General features: G+C 34.2%; 1 protein-coding gene across 1 annotated transcript in view; it reads left to right on the forward strand.

Moving 5' to 3' along the window:
* The window catches only part of LOC149949789 (ubiquitin carboxyl-terminal hydrolase 9X-like), a 61974-nt gene that overhangs the window by 25797 nt on the left and 14211 nt on the right, over positions 1-21966 (forward strand). Inside the window, exons 12-32 of the mRNA XM_090167917.1 lie at positions 168-374; positions 1442-1797; positions 4597-4648; positions 4716-4787; positions 4862-4965; positions 6872-6986; positions 7050-7357; positions 7727-7967; positions 8045-8182; positions 8618-8738; positions 9013-9605; positions 9993-10303; positions 10939-11047; positions 11490-11636; positions 12762-12914; positions 17906-18116; positions 18188-18312; positions 18496-18597; positions 18661-18833; positions 19269-19584; positions 20509-20813. Of these exons, the coding sequence (XP_090024043.1) occupies positions 168-374; positions 1442-1797; positions 4597-4648; positions 4716-4787; positions 4862-4965; positions 6872-6986; positions 7050-7357; positions 7727-7967; positions 8045-8182; positions 8618-8738; positions 9013-9605; positions 9993-10303; positions 10939-11047; positions 11490-11636; positions 12762-12914; positions 17906-18116; positions 18188-18312; positions 18496-18597; positions 18661-18833; positions 19269-19584; positions 20509-20813 (4259 nt within the window). The remainder of the gene's footprint in view (positions 1-167; positions 375-1441; positions 1798-4596; positions 4649-4715; positions 4788-4861; positions 4966-6871; positions 6987-7049; positions 7358-7726; positions 7968-8044; positions 8183-8617; positions 8739-9012; positions 9606-9992; positions 10304-10938; positions 11048-11489; positions 11637-12761; positions 12915-17905; positions 18117-18187; positions 18313-18495; positions 18598-18660; positions 18834-19268; positions 19585-20508; positions 20814-21966) is intronic.

Raw genomic sequence — 21966 nt, forward strand, 5'->3', positions numbered from 1 at the left:
TAATCTAATTGAATATCCAAAAAAAGAGGCGTTCTCAGTTGCTTGTATCCATTCCTGTGGATTTTGTGAATGCTGAATTGAAGCTAACCAATTTTAATTATAGTTGATTTGAGATTCCTTGTCTGTAGTATTTATGATAAAGTGACTTTGAGTTGATTAATTTTTAGGCGAGTTGGACCAATGCTTCTAAAAAGCAGCGGGAAAAATTACTTGAGTTAATTCGGAGGCTGGCTGAAGATGACAAAGAAGGTGTTATGGCTCACAAAGTTTTGAATTTGCTTTGGAATTTAGCCCACAGTGACGATGTGCCTACTGATATTATGGATCAAGCTTTGACAGCTCATGTAAAAATTTTAGACTACAGCTGCTCTCAGGTTTGCATTTTTTGTTGTTTCTACTTCTAATATTATTGCCATAACTAAATGATATTAACATTAATTTAGTTATAGCAGTTAGGATTTTTTAAAATTTAAAAGGTCTACTTATATAACATTTTATGAATCGGTGTGGAGAATATTAGCTGCATTCATTGTGTTGCCAGGAGTACATGCTAAACATTTTGTAGCGGTTTCCTCTTCTAGTAAACCTCACATAGCCAATAGTTAATTTTTCTATTATTTCACTGTAATTATAGCAAAGTCTTAACTTTTGGTTTTAAATTTAAGGTTTTTTTTGTCCTTTGTAGTTCGTTCATTAATAACCAAAACTTGCAGGTTAAATGGGATAAAAATATAATTCACTGGTGAAATTATCATTTTTAATGCTCACATTTTGTAAAAACAAAAAGCATATGCTTTGTTGGGTGATAAATAAAAGTTTTCTAGTGTCTCAATTTTTGTAGTACATTTTGCGCTAATAGATTACTTCCATCCAACACTAGTTGAAATCAATAGCTTCTACTAAAGATGAGTTTTTAAGGGACTAAAATTCTACCGCTGAGTATTGGTAAGATAAATAAATTCCACTAGAAATAATTAGCATTACTTTTAATATGACTCGAACAAGAGATCCTATGGTCTGAAGGTGATTCTACAAGGAGGGAGCTCCTAACTTCTCAGGGGGACTCCCCACAGCCCCCTGCCACTCCCTCCTTTATACTAAGGTTATGGGGGGGGGGGGGCTTAAGTCACTATTGGCTTGGCGCCAACTTTGGGCCTTACAAGTTACGGCTTTCTAGTATACAATCTCAGGTTTATCCGAGGGAATGTTCGGATATCTGTGTTATTTTGATTATAAACTGAATGTGGTAGATCAATCTTTTGTTATTTCACAAGTATAATTTATTGTAAAATTTTTTCTTCAGAAATTATTTTAAAAACAATCTTCTCATTACTTTGAAAACAGTTTATTATTGACAGTATATTCCTTTTTTTCCCTTATGAACACCCAAATAAGGAACTTATAATTAATTTATTCTTCGGTTTCTCGATGTTTTAAACAGGACCGTGATGCCCAGAAGACTCATTGGTTAGATCGCTGCGTGGAAGAACTGAAAAATGACAAATGGGTTTTGCCAGCTTTAAAGCAAATAAGGGAAATTTGTTGTTTATACACAGAAGCTCCTCAAAATTTTAATCATACTCAAAGATCTCCTCATATGAGCTACCGCCATGAAGTTATAAATCGGCTGCAACAACAGCATTCGCTAGTCATTCTGGTTGCCGAGAACCTTACAAATTACATGAACAGAGCTCGGTTGCTGGCCAAAGAATATCCAGAGATGGACCCTTCTGCTGTGTCCCTCGATAGCAGATATACTCATGTTCAACAAGTCCAAGAGAGACTTAATTTTTTACGGTAGGTGTATTTTTTATTGATCTTATGTCTGCTTAGTAATTCAAGACATTTTTTTAAGAGCAATACTCAAATCAACCTATTTCAATTATAAATTATTATGCGAAGCTAACACACTTAAACCATAGGGTGATTCTTTTTATTCCCACTCTCTAAAATACTGTTGCACTTGGTATTGTACAGGTGTGATTTTTGTACAATTTTATAGGGTCAGTACAATAATTATGAAATACGTCATCAACCCAAAACTTAAAAACTTTTAAACCTCATTGATAAGTGCTGCAAATAAAGGTATCAATAATTTTAACTTAAAATAAAGTATTGTGTGGGGGATAAATGGCAATTAGTAAAAAATCTAGACATCTTGAAATTAAATGAAATATAATTAAGTTTAATGAAGACCAAAAGTTAGAATATCAAAATATACATCTCTCTCAAAAGAAAGTGACACAACAAGCAAAGTTTTGTAGAGTTGGCAAATCGAGGTAGACTTGGCAAGATGAAAATTATGAAACATGTTAGTTAATTAAAAAAACTACTAAATCGATGGTAAACGATGTTGCAACAAATCATTTAGAATTTCCCAGCAATTTACTTCCCTAAAGTCATTAACTATGTTTGATATTTCTATGTAGTTGCTTCTCCTTATGTATAACTTACAAGACCTGATTTCTATGCTAGGCAGCTAGTGTGTTGGAACTTTCTCTTACCAAAAAATAAGTTGGTTTTCAGTTGGTATTTAGTTGGTATTCACATTTAAGTTGATATTTAGTTGGTTTTAAGTGGTCAGCATATTTCAGTAAACTAGTTAAGTTGGTTTTAAGAGGGTGGGAAAATGCCCTTTTCTTTAAGTTGGTATTTAGTTGGATTTTAGTGGTCAGAAAATTACATATTATTTTTTAAGTGGTCTTTATTAAGTAACATTTTAAGTAAGTTTTAAGTTGGCTTTAAGTGGTTTTTATTAAGTAACATTTTAAGTAAGTTTTTAGTTGGTTTTAAGTTGGTGTTAAGTAGGTTTTTAGTTGGTATTTAGTTGGTATTTGTCTCAAATACAAACTTAAAACCAACTTAAATAGTTCTTAGACCACTTATTTTTTGGTAAAGGTTAGTTCAGCCTTGTAGTAAAAGCTTTTTAAATAGTAATTTTTCCTACAGCACCTTATAAAATTCAAAGGCAGATAGACGCGTGATAGAGAATATCGGTTGTTCGTTATTATTTCAGTGTTAATTTTCTACGTTAATTTGGCAATCTGTATAAAATTTATAAAAATACCTAGTTTTAATTTCTATAGGAGATGTTAGTTTTTTTTTTCTTAGGGTAAATTAGGTAAGTCGTGAATATTATAGTGATATGTTTTAGGAAAGTGAAAATTTCACAAGCCAATATTCCTAAAGTTGCGTTGGGTAAAGATAACGTGTGATACAGTGTCGGTTGTTCTTACGTTAATATTTCAGTAACAAGTGTTTGAATTGTTATATTTGGGTATGAATAAATAATAATTCCAGTTATTCAAAGCAGTTCAGTTAAACAAACACTAGTATTCGTCAGGATGAAACGTATCTATTTTTTACTACAGCGGGATTTTTAAATTGCTGTAGCATCCCTTACCAAAAAATAAGTGGTCTTGTAACTTTTTAAGTTGGTTTTAAGTTGGTATTTGGAACAAATGCCAACTTAAAACCTACTTAAAAACCACTTTACACCAACTTAAAACCAACTAAAAGCTTTCTTAATAAAGACCACTTAAAACCAACTTAAAACTTACTTAAAAAGACCTCTTAATAAAGACCACTTAAAGCCAACTTATAACCTACTTAAAAATTATAAGGAATTATCTGACCACTAAAAACCAACTTAAAACCAACTTCAAAAAATGAGTATTTTCCAGCCAACTTAAAAACAACTTATTATCTCTTTAAATAGTTTATTAAAATATGCTGGCAACTTGAACCTACTTAAAACCAACTTAAAACCAACTTAAATGTGAAAACCTACTAAATACCAACTTAAAACCAACTTATTTTTTGGTAAGGGATCGTTCAATCTCTTTTTTCTTCTTCGAGTATCTCGCTTTATATATAAAGAGCCCTTACCAAAAATTAAGTGGTCTAGGAACTTGGTTTAAGTTTGTATTTGGGACAAATACCAACTAAAACCATACATAAAAACAACTTATTACCAACTAAAACCATACTGCCAACTTAATATCCCCTTATTACCCCTTTAACTAGTTTATTGAAAAATGCTGACAACTTAAAACCAACTTAATACCATCTAAAATGTGTATACCAACTAAATACAAACTAAAAGCCAACTTATTTTTTGGTATGGGAGAGTACGCAATTGTTTCACTCACTATAACTAGTTGACGAGCCATTATCGCCATTGAATTGGGAATAGTACCGCTAGAATGACATAGGCTCATTCGGTAGTCGTGGTTTCGCGAAACAAATTCTGAAATTTCGAGTTGGCGCACTCAGCCGTCAACTCTATTATTATACAGGTGGCGCCATCTATAACTTTCATAGTACATTAATTCAATTGTATAGTATATAGTTCCCGCCGCTAACAGTGGATGGCGCCACCGATTATTATTTTAATGAAACGTTTAAATTGAAATCTACCGCAACAATCCAAACTTGTGCTTGATCCTCAGTAGCTGAAGTTTCATTTTTCGCCTATGTGTACAAAGTTTAAAATCCTTTTAATTGTGTCAACTTTTGTAACTTTGTTATAATTTGAGAACCTGCTGAAATTGGGTTGGTGAAATGTTCAAATGGTTAATTTTGTATTCATTTTAGGTTTTTACTAAAAGATGGCCAGTTATGGCTATGTTCACCACAAGCTAAACAAGTGAATTTCAAAATTTTTATTTTTGCTAGTATGAAAAGAAATTGGTTAATGTTTAATTTATTTATAGATTTGGACGTGTTTAGCCGAAAATGCTGTATATACAACGGACAGAGAAGCTTGTTTCAAATGGTTTTCCAAAGTAAAATTAACAATATGTTTAATTAGTTCAATCTCACATCACGAAGCCTTGAACTATTTTTTTTTATTTTTTAGTTAATGGGTGATGAACCAGATTTAGATCCAGAAATAAATCGTTGTTTTTTTGAAAATAACATTTTAAGACTTGATCCGTGCCTTTTAACAGAAAGTGGAATAAAGTGAGTCTTTTAATATTCACCAATAGCGCATAGCTGTCAGCCATAAAGCCTATGAGAGAACATTGGATAACTAGTTTCAAGCTTATTCTTGCAACGGGAAAGTGCTTAGATAGTTTTGGAAGCTTAATAAACACTTCAATAAAACCCATTCTGAAGTATTAATACACATGAAAAACTTGTGTCAACTCCAAAAATTATGTATGAGATTGCCATTACTCTTTTTTTGCATTTTGAAAAATTAAACCAGCAATAAGCACAAAATACTCTTAACCTAGTTGAATTTGTTTTTGAGTGTGGACTGTAGTTTGGTGTTTGTTAAATGAGCAACTGGAAATAATTTGTTCAGCAATCCAGTTTTTCTAAATATAGGTGGGGAAATAAAACAAAGTTATTTTATTGAAGCACTTATTGCCTATAAATCTTTTGGCGATTTTATAGAAAATTTCATTTAAACTTGGAATGACAAGGTTTCATTACCGCCATATTGTCTCTACATATAGGCAAATGGGATGAACTTTAACAATGTTGAATGTAACATTTTCTATTTTATTTACTGGGCACGGTTGCTGTGAAGCTTCTTTAGTGGGAAAAATTTACCCTGACTCTGGGAAGCTTTGTTCGTTTTTGGCAGTTGCATTAGTTGCAGTGAATTGACTATTGCCTCGACAATTTTGTGGTACTAATTTAGTGAGCTTCTTCCTTAATTAAATATTATTCGAATAGTCTTCAAAATTTGTCCATTACACGTCATTGAAATAAACAAACCAGGAAATAGGTTTATTAAATCCCTGATTGGTTCTCTTAGATAATTTAAAATGTTCTTCATGAAGATTGTCTCATGACTAACCATTCTTCCATAGGCATTTGAAGTGTATACACTAGCCATGTGCGAGTACTCTATTTAGATTGCGAGTGAAAAAACTGCCAAACAACACACATTTATTTGTCCCTAAGGCCTAGAGTAGAAAGGTTTCTTCCTGATGGGAAACCTAAGTCATAGCCTGCCCGGTTTTTGAGCTCAGTTTGTCTTGGGTTAAGTTTCCTCTGGTGTGAAGTTCTGGCTTTTGTTTAGATATCCCAGTGATCATAAGCTTAAGAATATTATTGTTTAACGTTTGTAATACCACGAAAATTTCCAAGCCAAGTTCAAATTGCAGTTCATCAGATTCAATAATCAGTAGCTCTGGCATTGAGGAGCACAATTCATAACCAACTATTCAAATATTCGAAGGCTAAGCCTAACTGATCGAGTACACTCGAAACTAGGGTTGTTAATTTTCCGGAAAAATAAATTTCCAGAAAAATTTCCAGAAAATTTTCCGGAAAATTTTCCGCAAATCGGAAAAATACAAAATTTAAACATAAATTACTTTTTAAGGGTTTTTAATGTTTTAAACTTTTTATCGATTTAAAATGACTAATATCAGTAAACATCCTACTTAAAATTAATAGTGTTACATTTCAACCAGTTTAAACTAGTCTATAGGTTTAGTTTTACTTTTAGATTAGAAAAAATGAGGTGAAAATTCCGCTTTATTTAAATTTGCAAACAATATATTAGAAAAATCATGGAATGAAAACGTTTTTAATATTTTTCGGGAAAATACGGAAAATTTTCCGACTTACAACACTACTCGAAACCCTTTTTAAGCTAAGCCTAATTACTTTAAAACTCAATGTAAATTTTAGAAACTAGAGACTCGATTCAAACCCCCAAAATCAAAACTCACACATGGGTAGATACTATACACAATTTCCTGTTAACATTTTACAAACATGCCCTATTTGCATATTTCAGGACACAAACTTCCGTATCACATTGAAAAAATAAATAATTTCAAAGATACTCTTATTTTTTACTTGTTCAATAGAAAATATTGAAATTATTTTTTCTTTAACTATTCAGATGCTTCGATAGATTTTTTAAGGCAGTAAACTCAAAAGAAGGGAAGTTAATTCCAAAAAGAAGAGCGTTTCTCATGGATGACTTGGACTTAATAGGCCTTGATTACCTTTGGAAGGTAAGAAAGTGGTATTTGAGGTTAAAAGCTACTTTTCAATTCAAATTAATTTTTTTTATTAAGGTTGTCTTGTGTAGTGGTGAAGATTTAGCCAATCGTGCTATTGAACTATTAAAAGAAACTTACACAAATCTCGGTCCTAGTTTGCAATCAAGTCAAGTTCATATCCATTCAGATTTCCTTCTTTCGTGTATGGATAGACTCCAGTGCTCATTTGACACAATCACAGTGTTAGAACAAGATAAGGATGGTGTTAATTGTGCGCGACAAGAAATGACTCGAATGGTTAGGGTACTAAAAGTGCTACATGAGTATATTAGTCAATGTGATGGTGACTTTGGTGAAGAGAGAAGCATTTTACCAATGGCAAGGTTAGTAATTTTTTTATACTGCTATCATGTAATTTCCTTCCAAATGTTTCATCAAAAGTATTAAATAACGCATACAGAAAGCTTTACCTCATTAGTCCCTTTGGAGCATTTAGTAAAAGCTTACATGATATTTGTAATGCTGATTTCATTTACTTTCTAAACAATTTTGAAAATTTCCAACTTAAATCCTTTGCTGAAGGATCATAATCAAAATTTGTAATTGTGCATGTTACATTTGATCACCTAAATGGTTAATTATGTATATATAATGAACTCCTGGTAAAGGCATGATATCTGTTACTTTTACTAATGTGCTATAATATTGCGCCCATGACTATTTGTAATTTCTTTATTTGAAATTGTTTTTAGGGCACATAGAGGAAAACATATAGTCCTTACCATCAGGTTTCCAAACCAAGGCCGTCATGTTGATGATTTAGAAGTTTGGACACACAGTAATGATACTCTTGGTTCTATTAGAAGACAAATTCTTAATAGAGTCAAAGCCAACAGTACCAACATGAAAGTAGATTTATTCATCAATGGAGAGCTCTTAGATCCTATAGATGATAAAAAGCTCATATTACAACTTGCTTTGAGGGATAAAATGGTAAACCTTTATTTCATATCTATGCTACGTGAAAGTGTTTTTTTTATAAACATCACTATCTTGTTTTTAATGTTTAGCTTATATCTGCCAAGCTGTGCCAAGTTGGCTCCAACATGCCTTCCTCTCCAGATTCCAGCTCTGATAGCTCTGTTGGTTCTCCTCAACATCCTTATGATGGACCTAATGCTGAAGCCGAAAGTTTTATTCCTGGTGTGGTAAGTGTGCTTTTTCAATGTGGTTTTATTACACAATCTATGTAACGATAAAAAAACTTTCTACAAAATATAATGAATAAAATAACAGTTTAAAATTTGGCTCTTACGGTACAAGACAGCTGTACTAGTAGGTTCTTACACTGAGCAATCTGCTCACTAGATAGAAAATTCCAAATTTCTTGTAACTCTAGCGTGCTCTTTTTAACTTTTGAATGTAATATTAAAGATACATTAAAACAAGACCATGTTATACTATCTATTGGGAGCCAAAAGTTGTGTTAGGATAATAGTATTAAAAGTATTTTACAATATTTTATTATAATGCGATAGTTCTCTTTGAAATATTATAAATTCAACTTTGAACTTTTGACATCAATCTACCCTTACATTCTAACATTGAACTAAGATATAATTTTTTTTTTTAATTTTAAATAGCTTATGGCTCACCAAAAGACATATCCACCATTCCTCTTAAAATTGGCAGACATGGGTTCCTCTAAGAATGTTCCTGCTTTAAGAGATGGAGCCAGGGCTGTTCTAAAACTTATGCCAGCAGGTAAGACCAATATTTATAGTAATGCATTTTAGCACAGTGTTACAGACCTTTGATTAGGCAGATGCTACATTTATTATTAGCTATTGCTGTTTTAATTATAATTTCAAATGAAATTAATCATTACCAATACAGAGGAAACTAAAATACAAGTAGTATTGCAAGTTAATGCAGATTAATATTAATTTGTCAAGTAAAGAAAAAATAAATAAATAAAGTAAAATATGTGGATAGTAACTAATTATATTGTTTCTCAAAATTCCATTTTACCTTTTAGATAATCACAAAGTAGATGAGATACGGAAAATTTGCATGGACAATGCTAAGGCTGGAAGTCCGTCTATGAGTTATGCCTTAGAATGCTTGTTCTTTAATCAGTCACCATCAAACACTCTTTACAACCTGGAAGTTGTGTATTCTTTACTTATGCCTGCTCATAATCCAATGTCTGAAGAAGCTCAGGAGTTCCAGTATAATTTAGTGAAAAGTGGCGGTGTTCCATGTGCTTTAGCAATGATTAGCCAAAATGGAAATTTTCTTCAAAATGCTGATATACCTACCAAAAGAGCCGCTAATTTGATGGTGTTAAAGATATGTAAACTTCTGCTTGTTACTGTTGGACATTGTATAGTGCAGTTTACGAGTGAAAGCGGCCACACATCAAACACCGCTATTACTACCAATGTAAAGGTTACTCCAGAAAATCTTCCAAATACTACCAATGTACCAGGTTGTACGACAATATCCCCTTTACAACTTAATGGTAAAACATCAATTCTTCAACAAGCGCTTCAACATATTTTAAATCCAAGTACAGAATATATGGTTAGGACTGTCTCGCATCGATTGGCACAGCTTCTTAGAGATCAGGTTGGTATCTGAAATATTTATTTTGTTTTTGAGATTTCTCCATTTGGGTTCAAATACATTTTGGAAATACGATAGCTTCCTCTTCTATAATTTTTAGTTTTAAGTTTAAAGTTTATTTATCTCTCTCTTACTAGAAAAATAAGACAATAAAAAATTGAAACGTACCTTCGCAGGTTCAACGCAGTTTTGTTTTTGTTTTTTTTTTAAGTTAGGCTAATACCCAAGTCACCTAGCGACTTTTATTGCCTTGATTTCAAGTGGCTGGGTTAAATGGAAACAATCTTCAGCTTAAAGATAAACTGATTACACTGATTTATTTTTATTAATTTTAGTAAAAGTGGTAGCTTTTTTTCGCCTTCATTCATGGTATTCTATTTTTGTTTTCAGGCTACCTCCCATTTACCCGATATATCTACGGTTCGTTCCTGTATTAGATTAGCTTGGTCCTCTGCAAATGGCTCTACCAATCAAACTTCCGTTTCTATTCATGACAATGTAAAAGAAGATGTCTCTGGTTCTAATGCTTTTCCATCACCTACATACCGTTGCCCAGAGTCTGAAGAAATTAATTTATGCAAAGAAGCTTTGGAAGTCCTTACTATCTCTTTGTCTCTCTGTCCAGAAGCCTTAGAAGTGCTAATGAAAGATAAAGCTTGGCATAATTTTCTAATTGATATTCTTCTGATTTGCAAGTACAGGTAAATTCATATTTATTTCTCGTTTTTGTTAAATAATCAGAAATTTAAAATGTATTCACTATATCTTTAATATTTAATGTTTCATATCTTCATGTTAAATTTGAGAATAACAGTACTTGCTTTCAAGATTTAAAAAATGTATTTAAAAAATTACTTCATGTAGGTAAAATTTACGAAACGTTAAATGGGGGTGATATCTGTTAATATTCAACTCTTTTTTTGTTTTAACTTATCAATATCTTTCCTATTCTGTGACCAAATAAAAATGAAGCATTGCTGTTCTTGCTCAATAACACATCTTAAAAGACATAAGAAACAAAATGTTATGTTTACATGTAAGAAAATTTATTGTAGAATTTAAGAAACCCAGATTTTTCTGCGTCGTATTACTTTTATCAATCTTAAGTAAATTTTTAAAAAATTAAAATATATTAAATAAACTTGAGTGCTATTATTAGGCCTAATGCGGTATTAGTCATGCATGCAATGATTTATTGTTGCATATTTTTCTTGTTAGGCATCACTTATCTTTACATAGCTATTAGTTATTATTTTCACTAAATGTAAATAACACACTGATGGAACGTAGGTTTAGACTTATGATAATAACATTAAAATAAATCTTTCGTTTTTAGGTCTGTTAGATCATCAGCTTTGGAGCAATTCTTCTTAATAGCAACAAAATGTTATCCTTCACATCAGTCGCTTGTGTTTTTCATTACTCTGCTCTTTACGCAATTAGGGGTTTGTATTTTTCATTATGTTATATTTAAGCAGTTCCTTAAAAGTAATTGAGGCCTACTCTATCTACCGTTTGCTTTATGTATAGAAATAAATATTGATTAATAACTTCCATATAATCTGATGTAATACAGAAAAAAAAAAATTGAATTTATAAGAATTCTTAATTTTGTTTTAAGATACATGGGTTTATCGCAAATGCTTCACCATCAGCAATATAAAACTTAATTTTTTATTCTGGACAATTGATGAGACTTATGTGGTAAACATTATAACATTGATTTGATATCTTAAATCATGATAAAGCTTATTGATTGGCTAACTCAAAATATGCTAATAGCAATATATATCAAAGGTTATTGAGTTTCACAAGCAATTTATGGGTTATTTCATTCTGTTAAAAAATTCTCCCAATAATGTAATTAAAATATTCTTCCTCCTCTAGACAACGGTTAAAGAGCACGCTAAAAACTCTCATGAGTTTTTTCAGCTACTCTGTCGTTTATTAAATTATGCCAGTATGAGCAACTGTTGCCTTCCAACCGCTCAGAACCTGCTAAACAATGAGATTGACTGGCTAAAGACAGTCAGAGTAAGTTGTCCGCTCTTTTTCTTAATTATGACATCTATTCCCGTATTTATTTTCAATTGGCTTTTAAATGAAATTTAATAGGTCTTTATATAAAGTAACTTGGTCTTATTGTTTAAATGTTTCTGTTACGTCACTCTTACTTTTACTAGTTTAGGCACGTGTGATAAGAGTCGAGAGGAATTAAGGATTTTCTAACATGTACGCTATGTTTATAAAACTTTATTCTAGTAAAGTTCTGTCTTGAGACATAAGAGAAACATTTTATACTTATATTTTTTGGTTCAATTTATTTTATAGAAAAAAAACTGCCCCTTGAATGTAACTTTGACTAAATCCTCTCCCTTATGAAACTTTACGTAGTCTGACCAGTTCAATTATTTTCTGGCTACACCACGCGTTCCTTTACATTCCATTGCTAAAGGTTTACAGAATGATTTTGTCAAGATATAGCACATCGAAGACCAGAATTGGTGGGACTATGTACTCTTTTTTGTTTTTTAAATAGTCTTTTAAGTGTTGTAACTTAGATGGCAGTAACATTTTTTTTAGTGCCAGTTTCCTAGATTCTGACGATTCTCTTCAATCAGCGCTATTTCTAATTTTAAATGTAACAATTTCCTCCTTCAGTGTATTCTTTTCCTTCTCCTTTCTCAATTGACATACATTTCCATAAAACACTCTTGATAATTGTCTCTTTGGTTAGTGTTTAAACATTTAACTTATATTGATAGTTTGCTGCCAAGAATGTTTGACTCGTACTATTAGCTAAAACTATAATATTTCAATGTTGTAAGTTATTAGCATTGTATTTAATATTTTATGCTGATGTTGTATAATTCAAAAGTTAAATCAAATATTTAACATGAAACTAGTTGACTAATTGAAATAAGAATTTACATGCAATCGTACACCGTGAAAACTTTTAAATAAGTTATTTCACAATGGTGGCATATACTTGTCTTTTCGCTGAAACATAATTACATGTTTATAAAAAATCACAAGTTTCTATGGATTATATGCTGTAATTCTTATGGCAATCTTGGATTATCAATAGTTATAGAAAATTTGATTATATTGTTTCTTTTTCATGGTTTGATATTTAATTACTTGTTTTATACATTACAGGAACGTGTACTAACTATTGGAGAAACTCAAGTGGATGAGGCCCTACTTGAGGGACACTTGGGTATTACTAGGGAACTTCTATCTTTTCTTGGCCCTGAAAAGAAGTTCGAGGTTGGTTGTGATATGAATCAAAAGAAAGGAAACTTAATAAAGGTTTGTATCTTTTTGTGTTTAAATTCTGCATAAATTTTATTATCCCATATTCTAAATCATACATCTACAAATTTATTTATTTTTCCTTTTCCTTATGAAAAGATTTTAGCCCCAAAAATCCATAAATGTACATAGAATCTAATTGAGGAGTGACTAGGTACTTGTGCAAAGTAAGTTAATTAAAAATAAAAAGGCAACGATAGTTAAAAGTGAACAAAAATGTTAATTTATAAAATTATTAAACCAGACTAAGTTTTGGTCAGGGTATCGTCCCCCAGTCTGAAGAATCTGTAAAGATAGTTTTAGCCCATCATTGAGAGCCTTAAACATTTTTTTCGTTTCTATCTTTAATTTTCTAATAATAGATATATCTCCATTTTAGTTGAAAGTTGAAGACTGGGAATAATTTTGTTTTCTTCATAGTAAAAAAAAGTCTAGTTGCCAATTGTTTATTCCCAAAATTCCTTTGGTGAGATAAATTAGACCTAGCTGATTGTCTTGACTTTCGGTCAGGGCCACTAGTATGACCAGACTTGCGCAAGTAGCCAGGTAGAGTGCAGCTCTGCCCCAAAAAACAATATTCAGAGTCGATCCAACAACCATCCTTTTGTGAGGTTCTACGAACATTTATGGAAACAAATTATATTAAATTTAATTTGGTCATTTTTAAAGTATAGCCACTATGCCCATCCCTTTAGACATTTATTTCAACTTAGAAGCTCGCTTTTAAAATGTATATTAAAGTATTTGAAAGTTTCAAACTGCTCGCAGTGTGGTGGTGTCAGTGTTCACAACATAAATCATAAGTTTCACACAAGGAAACTACAATCGTCAATTTTTTTTGTAGCCGTTGCTTCAGCAGAGTAATGGGGTCTACTATGACAGTAGTAAAATTATACTTATAAACTTAAACTGGTTGTTTAAGCCTTTAGATAAAGTTTAGCCGCTATGCCCATCCCTTTAGACATTTATTTCAACTTAGGGTCTCGCATTTATTATTGAAAGGGGGCGGGGAGGCATGAATGCGCAACCATGCACTTTGACCTTAGGTCCATTGTGCACCCCTAACCTATGACTTAGAAAAGTCCCATCTCTGACACAAACCTTAAAATATTTTTGGCCGGCATATTAAAGAAGTCGTTAGTTTCTTATTGATGCATCCCAAGATGCTCTAGGCTTTGAGCCGCATAAAAATCGCAGCTACAAAGAACGTGAGAGGCAGTTTCCTCCTCGACCATGCAGGCCCTGCATAGTGGGTCATCGCTGATACCAATAAGATTTAAATGTTTGTTGAGTTGGCAGTGACTAGTAAGCAGGCCAGTAACCAACCTTAAACTAGATTTTGAAATCCAAAGCAGTTCTTTTGCCCTTTGCCTAGAGGGGCCAGGGATAAACTCCCTAGCCTGTCTTTGGCCATCCATTTTGAGCCAAAGCTCAAGTTGATGGTTAGTCATGTACTTGGAGACCAGGCTGCGTATCAAGCCACAGGAGATAGGGACAGCAGGTTATTATTATTCCCATGATACCCCTTATGTCCAGGAACCTTATTAAGGATCCCGAGATTGGAAAGGAGATCCAAGCAACCAAGAACCAGTCTGGAAGAAACACTAGACTGGTTCAGAGCTTTTAAAGCAGCCTGGCTATCCGAACAAATTTGGATAACTTTCCTGCGATAGATCTTCTTGAGACAGAAGTCAGCACAGAAGCAGATAGCAGAAATCTCTGCCTGAAAGACACTTGCATAAATCCCAAGGCTCTCGTAAAAGCTGTACTTGGCCGTTAGGCAGTACTTCCCTGCGCCCGCACCTCAATGGGTCTTAGACCCATCGGTGAACCAGACAACTTCCCCTCTGATACCAAGGGTAACATTTGACCATTCTGTGCGGCTAGGGAAGTACACGCCGAAAGGCTTACTAAAACGAAGTTTAGCAGCCATTAATGAGAGTAATGGGGTCTACTATGACAGTTGTAAAATTATACATAATCTGTTTGTTTAAGCCTTTAGATAAATTGTAAGAAGGGTAACAAAGATTTAGCCCTGATGAAACCTGGATAAATTATTATATACAGTTGGAATGTCCAATTATCCATTGCCATAGTGCTGTGAAAGCAGCTCTAGAAACGGCTTATTATTATTATTGAGTGGGGTGGCAAGCCAAACACTTCGACCTAAGGTCCATTGTGCATCCCCAAACTGGGTGACTTAAATATCCCCAAACTGGGTGACTTAAATAAGTCCTATTGCTGACACAAAGCTTAAAATCTGCCTGGCCGTGATGTTAGAGACGTCCTACGTCTCCAACCGATGCATACCCAAATGCTCAAACCTCTGGGCTGCATAGTAATCGCAGCTACAGAGTACATGTGAGGCAGTTTCCTCCTCAGCTAGACAAGCTCTGCAAATTGGGTCATCACTGACCCCAATAAGAGTTAAATGTCTGTTTAGATGGCAGTGGCCTGTAAGTAGGCCAATAACAATCCTAATACTAGCCCTAGAGAGCGAGAGTAATTCTCTGGCTCTCTCCCTAGAAGGGCCAAGAGTAAACTCTTTGGCCTGCCTCTGACCCTCAATCTCAGGCCATTGTCTGAGTTGACGATCTGACATGTACGCGGCTTGATATCCAAGTTTAAGTCCCCGGGAGATGGGGAGAGCAGGCTCTGGCCCAATGAACCCAGCCCTCGCACCTTCCTTGACCAAGGCGTCGGGCCTTTCGTTCCCAAGATGCCCCTTATGCCTAGGCACCCAACAAAGTTGAACTTTATTGTGCAGCCCAAGAGCACAGAGGAGATCTAAGCAGCTATAAAAAAGTTTAGAAAGAATACTATACTGGCTGAGAGCTCTAAGAGCGGCCTGGCTATCCGAATAAATCTGGATAACCTTCCCATGATACCCCTGATGTAATCAGTAAGCAACACAGGAGCAAATGGCAAAAATTTCCGCCTGGAATACACTAGTGTGTATCCCTAGGCTTTCATAAAAGCCAAAATTATTAAGGCAATACATCCCCGCACCAGTGCCATAGTGGGCCTTAGACCCATCAGTGAACCAGACGATCTCTCCTCTGGTACCGAGGGTCAAGTTACTCCACTCCGCACGGCAGCTTCCTCATTAAAAAGGTGGAGAGGAAGCATATTCAGGATAATTTCCAGAGAAGCGCTTGGGGCTGTTCTCATGGCTCCTGTAATGCCGACACAAGCCAGCCTTTGTAGAGTGCGCAGATCAAACTGTACAGTCCTTAAAGTAACTTTTGGCCACCAGACCACAGCTGCATAAGACAGGATAGGACTAATGATCATGGTGTACAACCAATACACAGATTTGTGGTTTTAGGCCCCAGGTCTTGCTAACTGTACTTCTAGTTCTCTAAAATAGCATTTGGCCCTTCTTGACTATATAGTCAAGGTGTGGCTTCCATGTTAGTTTGCTATCCAGGATGACCAGAGGTACTTAACCTCGGTGCTCTCCACTAGGTCCTTTCCAGATAAGGAAATACCCTCGAACATGCCTTTTATCCTTTTACGAGTAAAAGGAACCCAGACCGTTTTATTAGGATTAACCATGAGATTGACCTCCCTGCACCAGCTCTCAACTGATGCTAGAGCCCTCATCATTACGTCCTTCACTGTTACCGGGAATTTATCAGTAATGATGATAGCAATATCATCAGCGTTACCGAAACAGCGGCATCTTCCCCTGTTCAACCTCCGAACAAGTTCATCCACCACCAGACACCAAAGAAGGGGAGAGAGAACCCCCCCTGTGGGCAACCACGATTGGTGGAGACCATAAGGCACAATGTGTCATTGACACCAAATCTTTTCGCAGCCTTAAGTATAACTGCGCTGGAGACCTTATCAAAGGCTCCCTCAATATCAAGAAAAACTGCAAGCGCAATTTCCTTGTACTCAATTGCCTTTTCCAGGCAGCTGCTGATACCATGCAGGACGGTCTCAGTAGACCTGCCTTTCTGATAGGCATGCTGAGCAGCCGACAGAAGTGAGTTGCAAAGAACCTCCTCTCTAATATAGTTGTCCACCATTTTCTCCAGAATTTTTAGGAGAAAAGAGGTACGACTAATTGGCCTAAATGCCTTAGCTTCAAGGTAATCAGATTTACCAGGCTTGGGTATAAAGATTGCTTGAGACAGCTTTCAGGTGCTAGGTAAATGCCCTAGAGCAATACAAGCCCTGTAGATTCTCAGCAGCAGAGGGCATAGAATATCACTGCCCTCCTGTAAAAGGATAGGAAAAAGTCTAGAATGCGTGACGACCTTATTCGCCACTGCCCAATCTTCCTTTTGGTTCGATTGATCCTCAAAGGGAGAGTGTCAGTTCCACCATTGCTGGTGACCTTGGAGTCCGGAAAGTGTACATCTAACATATGTGTCAGAGTGTCCTTACCGGATGTGGAAAAAATACCATCTTTCAACTTAATGGTGTCAAGATGCTTAGTATTATCGTGTGCCAAAATTTTCATTAATTTGGCCGTACTGTGAACATCCACTATGTTCTCGCAGAAGTCCCTCCATGAAGCCATAATCCTCTGTCCGGGTGGAGGGCTAATTACAACGGGGTTTCGCCTGGTTCCCCGAGGGGATCGTTCATGATACCGTATTTTCGCTACCCTGGTACCATTGAACCCTCAGCACGATACCTTACACCTTGGCTTAAGGAAGAAGCAGAGTCTTAGTTGGCCAGCATGGAGGGTTGCCCTCCACCTGTTACTCCCTTCCACCACGAAGAGGTACAAGGTTGCAGTTTATGGAATGACTTAAACTAAATCTAATTTATTAATTGATCGTTGGCTACCATTGCTAAGAAGCTGCTCCTTCCATTTAGAAAATAATATTTTTCTGAAAATGAATTTAAGAAACCCCTGATTATATTTATCTCATTGAAGATCGTGAAGATTTGGTTTTCTCCTTTGTTAAGATTATGGTATAAATTGGTAGCTAATTCAGTAATATAATCAACATTCCTATTGGTTTTAGGAACTGGCTGAGGATTTTATATTCCCAGCTTCACGAGCTGTGTTGCAGGTTCAACGCAGTGGTGGTGAACTTCCAGCTGAGCAGGCTATTCCGGTCTGTTCTACTTCCTCCTCCTTGGTTGCTGCATTTGACCTTCTTGTTGCCCTGTGTACCTGCTGTGTTCCAAACCTAAAATTACTTTCCGATATGCTCACTGAAATGTTTTATTCTGGTTCGAACATTTTGCTAATTTTTTTTTCATTTAATATAATTTCAGAATTAATTGTTTTATAATTTTTATAGATAATACTGATCAGCCACTGACAGAGTGGGAATATTTACCACCGGTTGGTCCAAGACCACCTAGAGGGTTTGTAGGACTAAAAAATGCTGGCGCTACGTGTTATATGAATTCGGTCCTTCAACAAGTTAGTAATAAACTAATACAATTATTTGTATTTGACTTAAGAAAATTAAAATGAGTTGATAAGCACAAACTGATTTGAAATTGGTATAGGTTTTGGTGAAAATTACTGTAAATTAAACCTATAATCGCTACTTATATCAGCAAATTTCTGATAACAATAGTTAAATTTACCTATAATTTTTAGCTCTACATGATTGAAGATATCCGTATTGGAATTCTCTCAGTTGAAGGGGCTGCTACAGATTTAAGTGAAGATTTTTCTGGTGAAGAAAGGCTTGAAAATGAAGTAAAGTTCACTCAACTTTTTGTGATTTTTTTTTATTATAAATTTGTAAAATCCATTTTTTAGCAAGTAAATTCGGAGGCAGTTGATGATCGCTTCGATGATAAAAATCAAAACAGGGAAGAGTCAAGAAAGGAATATAATTTGGGTGTTTTAAAACAAGTGCAGGCAGTGTTTGGACATCTAGCATGTAGCAAATTACAGTATTATGTTCCAAGAGGCTTTTGGAGACATTTCAAGTAAAATTTGGTTTTTATTAACTCGGTGATCACTAATTTTCTTTGTGTGTTTAAAAAGGTTTACCTGTTATTTCTCATTAGATTTTCTTTCTCCCTTCACGCTTGTTTTTAAAGCCATTTAATTTTGAATTTAAATATATTCCACTACTATCAAACAATATAACTTGTGTAAGGCTTTTTGGCCTACAAAAATATATCGCTATCTTTTCAGTAATTATTTTTCTTTGAACTTCCATACAAACTAATAATTTGTCTAAATACAATTTTAGGTTTATTGAAATGAGATAGTTTTCTGTGTCAATTAGCTAATTAATAGAGTTATAATCGATAAGAAGTTTAATTCAATTTTGATTAAGAAATTTAATTTTTTAATATATTTTAAATATTCTTTTCTTATTAAATAGCTTTTTTGAAAATTATTTCTTTTATTGGTAGGCTTTGGGGTGAACCTGTTAACTTAAGAGAACAACACGATGCGTTGGAGTTCTTTAATAGCCTGGTGGACAGCTTAGATGAAGCACTTAAAGCCCTGTCGCAGCCCACAATTCTCTCTAAGATATTAGGTGGCACTTTTGCAGACCAAAAGATCTGCAAAGATTGTCCTCACAGATATTCGAGAGAAGAGTCTTTCACAACACTAAATATTGACATTAGGAACCATAGCAATTTGCTAGATTCCTTAGAGCAGTATGTCAAAGGTGATTTACTTGAAGGTGCTAATGCATACCACTGTGAGAAATGTAATAAAAAGGTAACTTTTAAGTAATTATTTTATATATTTTGGTTACTCATTTTTTAGCAACTTATAAAAACATTTACGAACAAATTACATTTGTGGGCTGTTGTTAATACAAAAAATTGTAGAATTTTATTTATTATTTGCCTTAGTTTCAATAAATCTACTGACTTACACACTTAAAAATCTTACTGAAAATATCCAAATTTCCATAAAGTTCAAAATATATTAGCTCCCTGTAAGTTAGAAGCCACCATAGATCTAACCTCAACAGCGATTTATCCCACATAAAATCAGAACCGGTATACGGGACTCCCTGCGGCAACTTTTTGCCCTATCTTTTAAACTTCTCCAACTTCCAACCATAGTGGAAACGGTTATCAAGAGATTAACAGAAGCTTGGGAAAGTAGCACGTAGAGCGGAGCTAGCCCTAATGGCGCTTGTTTTAAATTATACACGGGTAGTGATGGGTTTATTGGCAAAATCCTTGATTTATGTGTCAACATTTTGGAAGAATATTTTACTCATTTGAATACGAACAGGTATTGTCGTAAAATATTCTTAGTTTAAAGCTTATCTCTTAGTGACAACTCAGATTAGGCTTAACTAACTTTGATCCCACCGTGATTTAACAGGCAAGCTCGTATTTGGATTTTTCGCCATAAATTTCCGACACAAGGCGACTTCAACATCTTGGGAGAAATTGATGTTAACGCACAGCTAATGTACAATTCTAACTTATAGGGAGATAGTTCATAAAATTATGATAATAAAATGAATTATTTTCAAATTTAATTTACTTATAAAATGTGCTACAATCCTTGTAGAGAACTATAAATGTGTAAATGCTTAGCCCATATCTTTTTAGATAGAATTGTTCATCAAATTAATTGTATTATTGCTAAATAATAAATATTTCTACCATTTTTTTTCTACAGGTTGATACTGTCAAACGTCTGTGTATAAAAAAACTACCTCCAATTTTGGCAATTCAGTTAAAGCGATTTGACTACGACTGGGAAAGAGAATGTGCCATTAAATTCAATGACTATTTTGAGTTTCCAAGAGAACTTGATATGGAACCGTACACAGTTCGTGGCCTAGCCAAATTAGAAGGCGAAATAATTGAAAGCAACCTAGAGGCTGAGATTGCTTTATCTTCTACTAAATACAAATTAACTGGAATTGTAGTACACAGTGGTCAAGCTAGTGGTGGTCATTACTATTCTTACATATTACACAGGTTGGATTTTATTCATTGTTTTCAATTTTATGGTGTATAGTAAATTAACCTGCTGCATTATGTAGCTAAATTGTCTATTGATTTTGGTAGATTGGGCATAACAAGCTCTCAAAGTAATTTAAATGTTGTCACAAATTCTGTATAATATTTTACTTGAGTTATGATTAGTGATTAACCGATTCATTGTCCAAGTCTTACTTTAAAATGGTTTCAAGGTATATTGAAGCAAACGTTTAAGTTATATTAAAAGTTTTTAACTGAACCACACTTCCCTATAATTAAAGCATTAATTAGCACTGTAATGGTCACCTTTTAAAATTTTGTTAAAATAAATGGGGGTACAATTAAACTGCCACCATCTATGGAGGGAACTCTGTATTGGTTGATATTTTCACATGCACAGACACCTTTTTTTCGCAGCCGCTGCAAAATGATTAATAACTATGGCAGACATTTTAAAAACCGTAGAAATGACCTCAGTGATTATTGAAGGCTCTTAGCGGTGAGGGTGGCAGCTTTGTTGTCATGAATTGTTCCACCTTTTTTCCTACCCCAACTCAAAAACTTTCCCAGATTAGAAGCCGTTGGAATTTATTTTACCGTGTATTGTTGGCATGCAATGTTCCTTTAGTTTCATAATCAGTTCTGGTTACTGTTCATTTTTAATGATGTTACACATAGAAGTTTGTTTCTTAACTACCACAGGTTTAAGTTTAACTGAAAACCATTTCTAAAATAGTTATAACTTCAGACTTACGTCATTGGGCTATAGTATTTCTGAAATAAACTTTTGAGAGCCACCAATGGTCAAAATTTTACATATGTAAACTTAGACAAAGGTAAAATTTGAGTTTTTTAATAATTGAAAGTGCGCAGTAATTTAGCACGTACGCCTTTAAGATAACACTTTTCTTGAAGGTGTATGTGCTGAAGTATACAGGAAATCATCGCAAGGCGTAGGACTGGCATGTGATACTTTCTTTTTGTGTTGTGCATTTTTCTTGCTAGAGGTGCGCATAGCTGAATGACTCGCTTGGGGAACAAAATTATAGATTTATGGCACTACTGACTGGAGACATTTTTTTGAGTTCTATTCAAGTTTTAAAATTCTGAAGCCATGGAATTTAAAAAGCTTATGCCCACTCTTACCAAA

The sequence above is a fragment of the Leiobunum rupestre genome, chromosome 3 (assembly GCF_980474605.1).
Source record: "Leiobunum rupestre chromosome 3, qqLeiRupe1.1.hap1, whole genome shotgun sequence".
Lineage (NCBI taxonomy): Eukaryota > Metazoa > Arthropoda > Arachnida > Opiliones > Sclerosomatidae > Leiobunum > Leiobunum rupestre.